Source organism: Sminthopsis crassicaudata, chromosome 4, assembly GCF_048593235.1.
Source record: "Sminthopsis crassicaudata isolate SCR6 chromosome 4, ASM4859323v1, whole genome shotgun sequence".
NCBI classification, from domain to species: domain Eukaryota; kingdom Metazoa; phylum Chordata; class Mammalia; order Dasyuromorphia; family Dasyuridae; genus Sminthopsis; species Sminthopsis crassicaudata.
The window spans coordinates 371,831,954-371,843,549 of NC_133620.1; the positions used below are offsets into that span (position 1 = coordinate 371,831,954).

Here is an 11,596-nt window from a genome sequence, read left to right on the forward strand (position 1 = left end):
GAGGAGGGGCGGAGACAAAGCCCCGCCTCCTCGCGACGTGCGCGAGCCTTACGTCAACGTCGACGCGCAGGCGCCATTTTGGCCAGCGCCGTTAGGCTTTGAGCGCGGCGGCCATTTTGTTCGGATCGCCAAGTGGGAGTTGGTGGCGGCTGCGGACGAGAGGGCGGACTGAAAGAAGAACGGACGCGAGGACCCAACAGCCAACCCTTCACGCAGGCGACTAACTACCCCTCCGTCTCAGCCCAGCGCCTCCATTCGTCCCAGATAAACCTAGCGTGGCCGGTCTCCGGCCCCACAACCGCAACCGCAGTGGCATCGGCGGCCCCCGGCGGAGCGCTGGCGTCCGTGTCCTTTGGTGAGTGCACGCGTGCGCGGCCGGGCTTGGGGCCAGGATTGGGGGAGGGGTGAAGAAAAGCCTTTGCAGAGGGGTGGTCTTGAAGAGGAAGGGGTAAGGTAGGGAGAAATGTGGGAAGGCCGAAGTGGGGGAAGGGGAAGGAGGAGGAGGAGCGTCCGCGAAGTAGGGGGAGGGGGCACCTAGCACGTGACTGGGGAGCGCTGCGGGGGCGGAGCGATGGGCTGGGGTGGGTAAAGACCTCGTGGGGGAGGAGACCGGCTGAGGGGGCGAGCGAGGAAAGAGGAGGAGGAGGGGAAGAACATGTGAGGAGGACCTCGAGCCTCTAGAGGCCGGGCTTGGGGAGAAGGGAGGAGCACTCGAGAATGACGGAGGATGGGGCGAGGAGATGTAGAGAAAGGGCCTCTGGGGGCTGGGCGTGGAGGAGGAGGGACTGAGGTGGACACCTAAGGGAGGCGAGAGGTTTAGGCCTCGGACTTTGGGGGGAAAGTCTAGTAGGCCAATGGACCCACCCAGACTAACGGGTGGGTCCATTGGCGTTAGCGGAATTTGAATAAATAAGGGATCGGCTTGGGGGTCCCGGGGCTCCATGGAGACGAGAGGAAGAGATCCTGGGGGTTCTGAGGAACCTTGAGGGTGCAGTTACAAAAAGAGCATCCGAGGCAAGGTTGTTTCCTCCCCCAGAAAACTGTAAAATGAAAACACAGTGGGAATCCAGTCAGTCCTGGGACCGGGCTCCAACCCGCCGTTACTGGCTGCTCTTTGGGGCCGGCTACATAGTAACTTTGTCGGGAGGACTTTTATACAATAAAACAGGAGCTCCTGTAGCGCACTCTCCTTGTTTTAGATGGCAAGATAATGGCTGTTCTAACCGCAGCTTGTGCCTGGCCCTTACAAGGATGAAAGACAACGTCATTTTTTTCTCTTGCTTTACAGATTCCCGGGATTTGAAGATGGCTGCACAGTCAGCTCCGAAAGTTGTGCTAAAAAGCACCACCAAGATGTCTCTAAATGAGCGGTGAGGCAGCCAACAGAAACTTCAACTCCTACATAAGAAAACTTTACTTAAATTGGCCCCGGGGTCCAATATACTAAAACCATCTTGGTTTCTGCCCAGTTTTAAGTTAAAGCTAACTTAAATATCAACAGAAGGCTAAAGACCTCTGTTCTTAAGTTGCTGCATATGTGGTACGCAAAACAAATTGGGCAATGTTTCAGAACCCGTTATCAGTAGCTGTTTACCTTAAAGTATTTGAACCGTTAATCTGGTGGGATGTGTTTTAAATTAAAACACGTCACACCCTCCCTTTTTCTTCATGTTTTTTACATTGACATAGGGGATGCTGCAGCACGGTAGCATGTTACCCTGGCTGTAGGAGGCTTGCTGCCCAGTCCAAGGCCGACAGGATTAGAGTCTGGCCTGTAAGAGGCAGGTAGCAGGCCAAAACTCCGCCCAAAGGCCCTTGAATGCTATTCTTGGGCCTTGTAAGAGGCACCCTCTTTGCTTCATCTCTGCATCTTTCAATACTGCTTTAGGTTTTGTTTTTCCTTTTTCTCTGTTAAAATGTTCTTCTGTTCCATTGAGCTTTCATAGATGAGACTCTTTGGAGTGTCATCACATTCTTAATCTAAGTTGTTGCTCTAATGCATGACTTTTTCCAAGAAATTTCACTTGGGGTTATTAGAAGGGATGCCATTTAAATCCAGGAAAGTAAAGCTGTTAAAATGTAATACCATAAGTATCTCTGTAAAGATTTTTTATGTGGTTCGTTTAATTGAATAGGAGGTAGATTATAGCATGGGACACAGCAAACTAGTAAAGAATTTTTTTTTTTTAATTGTAGTGAAACTAAATATGCCATGAAATGCAAACATTATATAGGAAATAGCAAACACTGTGGGGTCAAAAATATCCAAGTTCAATCTTGCCTTCTGGCTCTATCACCTTGGGCAATTAATTTAATTTCAGTGTCCCCACATAATTCTCCTAAGACTTTTTTAAGTTAAGGCAGGAGTAAACCTGCCTTAGTAGAGGGAGTCTCCTTACTGATAGCTCTCTATACCAGTGGAATTGTTAAGTTCAGGCTAGGGGGGAAAAAAGAAAAATGCTCAGCATAAAGGCCCATCTGGGTCTGGTTGGATAGAAAGGCCATCTCGAAGTCCAGAAAATCTTAGCTGTGTGGCCTTAGGTCATGTAACCCTAAGGTTCCCAAGCAGCTGTGAAATGTTGTGTATAAGAGGACTGACTTAAAGTCAAGAATGATCTCATTTCAAATCCCACTTCAGATGCTTAGTAACTGTGTAACCTTGATCAAGTCACTTATTATCCTATCTTGGCTCCATTTCTTCCTCCATAAAATGAGATAGTTGAACTAGCTTGGCCTTTGATATCTCCATAATCCTGAATCTCAGAGCAAGTACCACTCTGGTATTTGGTAAAGGGATTTTCTCACTTGAGGTTTCCTAGATTGATGAAATAACAAGTGCAGGGGTTCTCCCCTAAAAGAAAAATTTTTGATTACATGCTGTAAATTTTTGTCTTAATTCATGGCATGTGGTAAGATTATAAAATTTTATGACTGTTCTTTGTATATAACTAGATTGACAAGACAATGGAAAACTTGATATCCTCTTCTATTGATATGGAGGCATCATTTCCATGGACTTTTGAGAGTGCTGTAACCTCCATATTCACCCATACAGTGCACTTCTGACCATTGCCTCTAAAATTACTTAATCTGATTTATCCCACCTCAAGGTATTTGTTTTGTCCTTTTCTGAGTCTCTGTAACATCTTCTGTTTCCTGTCATCACCATATCTGCTTATTGTGTGTTTTTCATTCCTTCCACTTTTCTAAAAGCAGTAACCTAAGCCCTTGTTATCACTTTTGAATGAATGTACTGCACTTACCTGCATTTCTAAGTTTCTGATTCTTGCACGTTTGTGGAAACAGAGGAGTCCTTGACCCACATCAGCCTTGATCTAAGCGTACCACTTTACATAAAGTTCGTGGGATCTGGAGCTCCTGGTCTAGAGAGCCATGAAAATGCCAATAAATGTTTTGTAATAAAGCTTTTATTTAAACACCCATTTTGTTCGACCTTGAAGCTTTACTAATATGCTGAAGAACAAACAGCCGATGCCAGTGAATATTCGGGCTACGATGCAGCAGCAACAGCAGCTAGCCAGTGCCAGAAACAGAAGACTGGCCCAGCAGATGGAGAATAGACCCTCTGTCCAGGCAGCATTGAAACTTAAGCAGGTGAGAGAGTAGGTCACAATCCTCCAGAGGCAGCTGATGATGCCTGTCAGGCAGCCCTACTGATGGCTGTGCAGGATATGGTGGATTATTACAAGGTGGCTCAGGGTAAGAGCTGAGGATTTTCTGGAAGAGAAAAAAAATAATTCAGAGCATTTTATTTTAGTTGAAAAGTACAAACAAGTAAATCTACTGCCTTTCTCTTCAGAGGGAGGTTGCAGTTTAGAGTGGCTTGGATCATGTTGTAGGTACTAGTGTTTTTTAAACCTTTTCTATTTTCTGGGATTTTCTCAAACAATTCTAATTGAATTTCTTGGCATCTCGCAACTCTTTTTTATTCTCTCAATTGGTATAGAGATATTTTTAAATGACTTAAAAGTTAGGAAAATAATATTTCTCCTCTCTAGAAATTTTGCATAGTGTTAATTTATTTGTATTGACAACACTTAGAAACTTGAGGGGGAAAAAGTGGTTTTAGATCTAGTGGAAGAAAGCTACTCCTCAAAATACCCTATATATCTGGAAGAAAAGAAGTCTTGAGTACACGATTCGAGAAGGTTATGGTTTTCTATCCAAATTTCCAATAAGGCACAATCCATATTTCCACCTAGGTCTGAAGTAAAACCTGCTCTTTATTATTCATAGACTATGTTTGCAAGTCCGGCGAGTGGCTGTGGAAGGATATGTCCAAGCTGTGGTTGGCAGTCTGGAGGGCGGTGCCATGCAACTGTAAGGACTTTAAATGGGAGCACTGCATGGCTGTGCTTAGATCTAGTTAAATATAACACTGAACCACTGGGCTCACCAGCCAAAAATAAACAAAGCTTTCAGCTTAAACTACTATAGAGTGGCTAAAATATTTTTTATCATTTAAAAATAAAAAAGATGGTAGGTACAAACAGTTCAAGATGAGGACAATTCTTGGAGCTAACACTCTTGGCCTTTCTAAAAAATGGTTTTAAAGAAGTGAAGTCTATATATGGAAAGTTTGCCTCCAGAAACTTAAACAGAGTAATTAATTGATACATTGTTTCTATAGATATTTAGGGATCAATAGTGAAGCCGGAAACAACTAGGGCTTCTAATGTAAGAAAAAACATTCATGGGGCAGCTAGGTGGCTCCGTGAGTAGAGCACCAGCCCTGAAGTCAGGAGGACCTGAGTTCAAATTTGTCCTCAGACACTTAACACTTTCTAGCTGTGTGACCCTAGGAAAGTCATTTAACTCCAATTGCCTCAGCAAAACACAACAAAAATCCCTGTATGGCTGTTAATAAATCAATGTAAAATAAAGATCTTGTGGAATGAGGTCCTAACCTCACACCTGTAATGTTCCTCTAAAGAAAAGAAATAGTTGTTAAAAAGACCTTTATATTCATGGCTCATCTTATATAGGGTATATAGTGCATCAGAACCTACTTTTTTGGTTAGAAATTACATAAACATTTAATATTTCCTACTGTGAAATTCATTTAAAAATCATATCTTGTTAAAATACAAATTGAGACGGTCATCACCAGAATATTTTTAATGATACAGACACTCAAAGGTGACTACTATAGAAGGGAATTTAAGGCAAGGGTTTGTGTGTGTTAATCTTGATGAGTTTGCAGAATGAAAAGGCCTGTGGTTTTTCTCAAGGCTACACCTGATCTCATTTGTGAGGAGACATTTTTCTCTCTTTGAGAAGTGCTACCTTTTGTAATCCAATGGATTCCTCTTGGAAGGAGGGATCTGTGGCATCTTCATACCTACCTAGTACAGATTTGTTCTAAAAGGTAGTAATTGTATTGATTTAAAGATGGAAGCATTTAAGGTTAGTTTGCTTGTTTTATAGTAAAAAATGATTGATAATGGTACCTGTTGGGAAAACAGCTATGGGGTCGTGAATTTAAGGTTCAGGTGCTTATAACTTTTATGTACCTTCCTAAGGTAAAGGAAAGGAATCTCTAAATGTAAACCTGAAAGTGAATCAAAGGATCACATTTCAAGCAGGAAAATCAGACTAGGAATTAACTATTCACCATTTAGATTAAGTTTAATGTAAATTTTGGCAATAGGTAAACTAATATTATACTTTGAGAGCAGAATTCCCAGTTTGAAAGTAAATGTTTTTGGTTTATGTATTGTTTTGCCAGTCTGACTAGTCATGTCAGCAAGGTACAATGGGAAAATGGGTGTTGAATTTGGACCCTGATGACCTGCTTTTAAAAATCTACCTCTGCCGCTTAATTGTGAAACCTGAAGTCATTCATCTTTTTAGGGTCTCAGTTTCCTTATCTGTGAAATGAAGAAGTTGGACCAAATGACCTCTGTTCCAAGTCTATGGTTTTACTGTAGGATTTCCTTACAGCATTTATAAAGTTAACTAGTCAAAAGTGGAAAAACAACCAGCAAGATCCAGGACTTGAAAGTAGAATTTAGAAGTCTGAAGAGATTTTGATGTGTGGTGATTGAATTCAAAGCATATTCAGGTAGTGTGTAGTGCTTAACAAATTCAAGAGGAAATTCAAAGTTATCTAACAGCATTTTGGGTAAAACTTGGCTTCTATCCTCTTGAGGCAAGTACTAGCTTATTCTGGATGGGGATCCTCATGGCACTCACTGCAGGGCTCTCCCTCTGTGCAAGGCATCTCACTTGCTTCTTTGTGCACTGTGACTCTCCATTCCTTCTTGACTGTTTCCTGATCTTAACCTCTTCAAAACTTTCCTTTCAGAAGAGCTTAAAACAGCGTCTAGGTAAAAGTAACATCCAGGCACGATTAGGCCGCCCCACTGGCCCCCTGGCCAGGGGAGCAGTCGGAGGACGGGGTTTGCCCATGGGCCAGAGAGGCTTGTCCCGAGGAGGACTTCGTGGAGGACGTGCTACCAGAGCCCTGCTAAGGGGAGGGATGTCTCTTCGAGGTCAGTCTTTAAAATCCATTATGCAGTGCCTCCCTTACTCTTTTCTAACAAAGTCTGGTTGCAAAACTTATGCTTTCATATCATTGTTTTTAATAACATGCAGTATTCTTTAGTAAATCCCTATCTTTTCTGAAAACAGTGGTGAAAGGCTTCGATTTGCATAAGTAATTCATATCTTTTCTATGTGATTTTAATGTAATTTGCCTTTCTCATTCACTTAAAAATAGGTCTTATTTACTTAAGCAGACCTATGACTTATATACAGTTCTGTTGGACCAGAACTCATCATTGGATAAGCTAGCGTCTTCTATGGATGCTGTGTGGTATACCATATTTAGATGGCTTTTTAAAAACAGTATTGATGAACATAGTGTGCTTACTCAGATGCTTGCAGAGTCTTTGTTATATAAGTTGTCCCTAGCAAGATTGTAAGCTCCTTGAGGGTAAGAACAGTAATATTTGGGTTTAATTCATGAAAATGTTAGGGGCATGTAGGAGGAGCTCAATATATACTTGTTGAAATTACCACATGAAGAGCAGATTTCTAATTAAGCACTCATCCTCTCCATGTAGACTTGCCCTGGCTAACCTGGAAAGTGTCCAAATTATTCCCATTTATACCTCACCACCTTTCCCTGGCTGGGATTTAAACTTTATATATCTTGGATTTACCTGCATGTGCATTGTGTCTCCCCTCTCCAAGGTCAAAACCTGCTCCGAGGTGGACGAGGCGTAGCTCCCCGAATGGGATTAAGAAGAGGTGGTGTCCGAGGTCGTGGAGGCCCTGGGAGAGGTGGCCTAGGGCGAGGAGCAATGGGCCGTGGAGGAATCGGTGGTAGAGGTTAGTCAGCTACCATCTCCAAAGAGTGGTTCTTTAAAAAAAAAGAAAAACAAAACCTTAGGCATATCTTCCTATGCAGCTTTGTCATCAGCAGGTTTTAGGAGGAGGAGGAATGATATCTATCCAAATTCATAAATTAGAAGCTATATCCTTGTGTAGAGCTTTCTCCTAGGATTTTCCCAAATAGCCATGTAAAACAGTTTTAAAATTGAATTCCCATCAATCTGAATTGCTAGTAGTTTCTCTTCAGGTTCTCATATCAATTGACCCAGATAAAAAGTATTAAATTCAACCAATATTTATTGAGCTCCTACTATGTGCAATTCAGGTATGTGTAAGATTGAACAGATAGTGATGAGTAATATCAAAAACTGTGGGCCACTAGGAGCAATATCTGGAACTTAGATCTGAAATCATCAAATATCAAGGTTAGATTTTGAACCTATTAGTAACCCTGAGATTTGAGTCCTTTAATTGGCCAAAGTGTTTAGATACAGTGTGGTTTGGTATATGCAAGAATGAAGTTTATTTAGTGCTGGTTCCTAGCTTTCCGCTCATATTTTGAAATAATACATTCTATACACTCTCTGTCTTTAGTGTTTTCCAAGTAACCTTTTGACCCAGAGAAAATGCTGGAATGGTGAAAGCTTTAAACTCTCCAGGCCAAAGGAAAAAATTGCCAGTATATGAACCACTCCTGGCATAATAACTAAGGCTTGGTACCTTAAGGTCACTGCTTAGATCTTCTGTAATTTAAGACACAGGGCTCTTGAAAATGAAATCTAATGCCTTGGGTTATCTGTATTGTCATTGTTTACTGTCTGGTTTGTCGAGTGAATGCTGAGCTAAATTTGAGTTGCAGGATAAAATTGCATATTGCAAAACAATTTTAGAACTGGTTCCCAAGATTCCCTAGGGATAATACTAAAGTGACTTAATTTTATTGAGTGAATTGAGCTTTCTTAGTGAACACTCATAAATGATTAATTGCTTATTGGCATAAGCATGACTAGTCCTTACAGTAGGATGTATTGATAGCTGGGGTTACTTAATTGGTTTCTTTCCGATCTCCTCACACAGTTCCTGTGTCAGACTTTAAACAGAATAATAGGAATATATATGGCTTCTAAGAGCACCAAGCCTTATGGATATAAGGATAATATAATATCGCCAAACTAAAGAATGGTCTGTTTTGGATGGGCAAAAAGAAAAATGAAGTGCAATTCAGATTGTTTATTCAGAGGTAGTGGTGATGAATTTACAAAACATCTCAAAGCTATTTCATGATTTTTCAAATCAATTGATTTAAAATTTTTCTACTAGATCATAAGATGTCAAGAGGTCATGGAAAAGAGACTAGGGCAATAAAAATGAAGTGCAATTTAAAAAAAATCTTTACCCATAAGGCAGTGGTTAGAATCATGCTGAAGAAATTGTTGTAACAACTTTGTCCAGTACATGTTTATTGTATCAAAAGATTAACTATGTACTCTTTCTAAGTTGCTTACTCCCCAGAGTATTCAATTTTATCAGAATACTTTTTTTAAAAAAGGAAAACAAAAACAACTTTATATACTCCTTTTATCTGTTAAGATATTATTGGCTTATATTGGCTTGAAGATTACTATTCATTACCAAGCAGTAAGTAATCTGAAAGCCTCAATTGAAATATATAATCTTCTCTTCCTTTCTTTGGACCAGGTCGAGGCATGGTAGGCCGTGGACGAGGGGGCTTTGGTGGTCGTGGTAGAGGTCGTGGACGAGGTAGAGGTTCTGCCCGCCCTGCACTGACCAAGGAACAGCTTGACAACCAGTTGGATGCATATATGTCAAAAACAAAAGGACACCTGGATGCTGAGCTTGATGCATACATGGCTCAGACAGACCCCGAGACTAATGATTGAGGCCAGTTTTCCTGTTAGAGACTATTCTTCAAGTTCATTACATCTGTACAGATCCTGCGCTAACACATGAGAAGACTTGACAGATGCTGAAAGGATCTATCATAATAGGTTGTGGACTTTATTCAACCACTAGTTCATACATTTTGTGTGTTCCTTTACTTTTTGATACTGTATTGGATGAAATGTTTGTGTTTTTGTTTGTTTTTGTTTTTTTAATTGGTTTTGTATTTTTTTTTTTTTTTTTTTTTTTTTTTTTTCTATACTCCTCTCTGAACTTGAATGTGACTGCCTGGTGACTGGAATATGCCTCCTCCCTCACTTATGCACTGACATTTTAATGTTGTCCCCTTTCAGTCTTCTGGTTTTGAATTAAGGCCCTAGAAAATACCATAGCGCAAACTTCTATTTGAAGTTTCTATTCAGTGTGGATAGAGGTTTTTAAGAGAGGGTGTAAAAGAAGTGGTAAATGGTTCTGTTCTTTAAAAAAAAGAAAAGAAAAAATACAAAATCTGGGGACAGAAGACAACATATTTAGACACACACTGCAGCAAATGGTGGGAGAGCTAAGTTGGTTACCTTGAGGACCAGGTAACAATCTTGTATAAATTGCCAGTGGTAATCAAGCTTTTACCATGCAAGTCCATACCTCACATAGACCAAAGTATTATCCACAATAACATGCCATCTTTCTTGATACATAAAAATTTTCCTTCTGCACTTTGTATCATGAACAAAATGGGTAATATTGGTCAAGCAATTTACATGCAGCAAAAGAGGCTGTTTGGCAGATTCTTAAGAGGGGAGAGGAGTGAGAGAATTATGGCAGGCTTACTGCCAAGTGGGTTCTGGGAACGCCTTAGAAGTGCTATTATCTTTATTTGTTAAAAAACGAAACAGTTTTCAGTCTAGAACAACTTTGGATTTTACCACCCACATTGGCTTTGCTTATCTCTTCTTTCCCGTGAAGTTTTAAAGTTCAGTCGTACCTTTGTCAGCTGTTCCAGTTTCAATAGAATCTTGTATTTCTGGTTCATTATAACAAAGAAGAAACCATTCTCAAATCCAATCAGGCCTTTGACATTTTCTTGCTGGGTTCCTTTGAAACTTCATAGTCATTTCAGCTAGGGGTTCTACCTCCATGCTTTTCTTTCTGGGTAGATAACTTGAAAGAGGTAGTTACCCTAAGGGTTTTCTCCATTTTCACTTTTAAGCTGTCTTTCCATCAGGGGGAGCAGTTTCCTCCCCTGAATCACATGTAGCCATGCTTTGAATCTTTGAGCTAAAGACAATTCAAAAATGGGATATTGCCTATCTAGTTTTTGGAGAGAGGTAAACCAACTATTTTGATGTAACTAAAGTTGCACAACTGATATGAAATTAGGAGAATTGGCTAGGAGCATCTTGCTACTTCTATTTCCGTAATTATTTTCTTTGTACTGCTTCAAGAGGATTATAAAGATTCTTATTGGGGCAACTTATACCCTCATCTAGAACTCCTAGGGGTCTGGGGTCTAGGGAGTGAAAGGATTTAGGGTTTTTTCAGTGAATGGCTGTAGGTCCCAAAAGCTTTTCCCATTGCCAATGAGAAGGAAAAGATCCTACTCTGCTTTAATTATAGGTGGAGGGAGCAAGCATCAGCTTATGATGTTTTAAGTCTGGTAATGGGCTGTAAAAGCACTTAGAGCTACATTATAATATGAAGATTTAGTAGTTTGAGACGGTTAGGTTTTGGAGAGACTAATTCAGACTATAGCTTTTTAAGTACCATCTTGAAATGATAAAATTTCCTAACCCTGTATAAGAGTGTTGATTGGCCAGTGTTAATACTACTCCATTTTCTCCTGTTGTAGTTTCACAAAACATGCACTTTTAGAACCAAACATAATTCCCACAACCCCCTGGGAGTTTTCTCAAATGTTCAACATGCACATTATCTACTAACAAATACTTTCCCATCAACCTTTGACAGGCTTTGGCTTTTGTCATCTTGATTGAGCCATCTTGTTTGTAAATGCTGAGGAATATTTTGTCCTCTGCCAGTTTGCCTGGTTATTAACCTGTATCCTGCATAGCATGAAGTAATAAAGGAGAAAGGGATATGAATTCTGTCAAATGCAAAAAGAAAGGTAGTGTCAATGACTAGAAGAGGAAACGATCCTTCTCAACTGGAAAAAAAAAAAACCATGAAAATGCCTGAATATTTTAAACATTTTTAGAAAAGGTACCCCTGATAGTTGAAAATCAACTCTTTATTGTTGAACAATGAAGAGAACTAAAAATATTGCTCCTGCTGAGTTCATATCTTCACCAAGAGAAAAGAATCCCTCTCAACTCCA

The 11,596-nt window shown here is 40.4% G+C and overlaps 1 protein-coding gene across 5 annotated transcripts; it reads left to right on the plus strand.

The window, feature by feature from the left end:
- The first annotated feature begins 92 nt into the window (after positions 1 to 92).
- On the plus strand, positions 93 to 10,326 carry CHTOP (chromatin target of PRMT1). 5 transcript variants are annotated; one of them, XM_074262130.1, is made up of 7 exons: positions 116 to 355; positions 1,289 to 1,370; positions 3,462 to 3,615; positions 4,258 to 4,341; positions 6,329 to 6,515; positions 7,219 to 7,356; positions 9,058 to 10,320. In XM_074262130.1, the coding sequence occupies exons 2-7, from the start codon at positions 1,306 to 1,308 to the stop codon at positions 9,258 to 9,260; spliced, it is 831 nt and encodes a 276-aa protein (XP_074118231.1). In that variant the 5' UTR covers positions 116 to 355; positions 1,289 to 1,305; the 3' UTR covers positions 9,261 to 10,320. The 5 variants fall into 5 exon arrangements, with proteins under 5 accessions (XP_074118227.1, XP_074118229.1, XP_074118228.1 ...); XM_074262126.1 differs by lacking the exon at positions 4,258 to 4,341 and having other exon boundaries at positions 93 to 355; positions 9,058 to 10,326; XM_074262127.1 differs by lacking the exon at positions 4,258 to 4,341 and having other exon boundaries at positions 111 to 355; positions 6,332 to 6,515; positions 9,058 to 10,326.
- Positions 10,327 to 11,596: the final 1,270 nt, after the last annotated feature.

What these genes read in the sequence shown, in the direction of transcription:
- CHTOP (XM_074262130.1), top strand. Translation starts at nt 1,306, where the DNA reads ATGGCTGCACAGTCAGCTCCGAAAGTTGTGCTAAAAAGCACCACCAAG. An exon ending in AAGATGTCTCTAAATGAGCG is followed by an intron (nt 1,371 to 3,461) that starts GTGAGGCAGCCA and finishes TCGACCTTGAAG; the next exon opens with CTTTACTAATATGCTGAAGA. An exon ending in GAGGGCGGTGCCATGCAACT is followed by an intron (nt 4,342 to 6,328) that starts GTAAGGACTTTA and finishes CTTTCCTTTCAG; the next exon opens with AAGAGCTTAAAACAGCGTCT.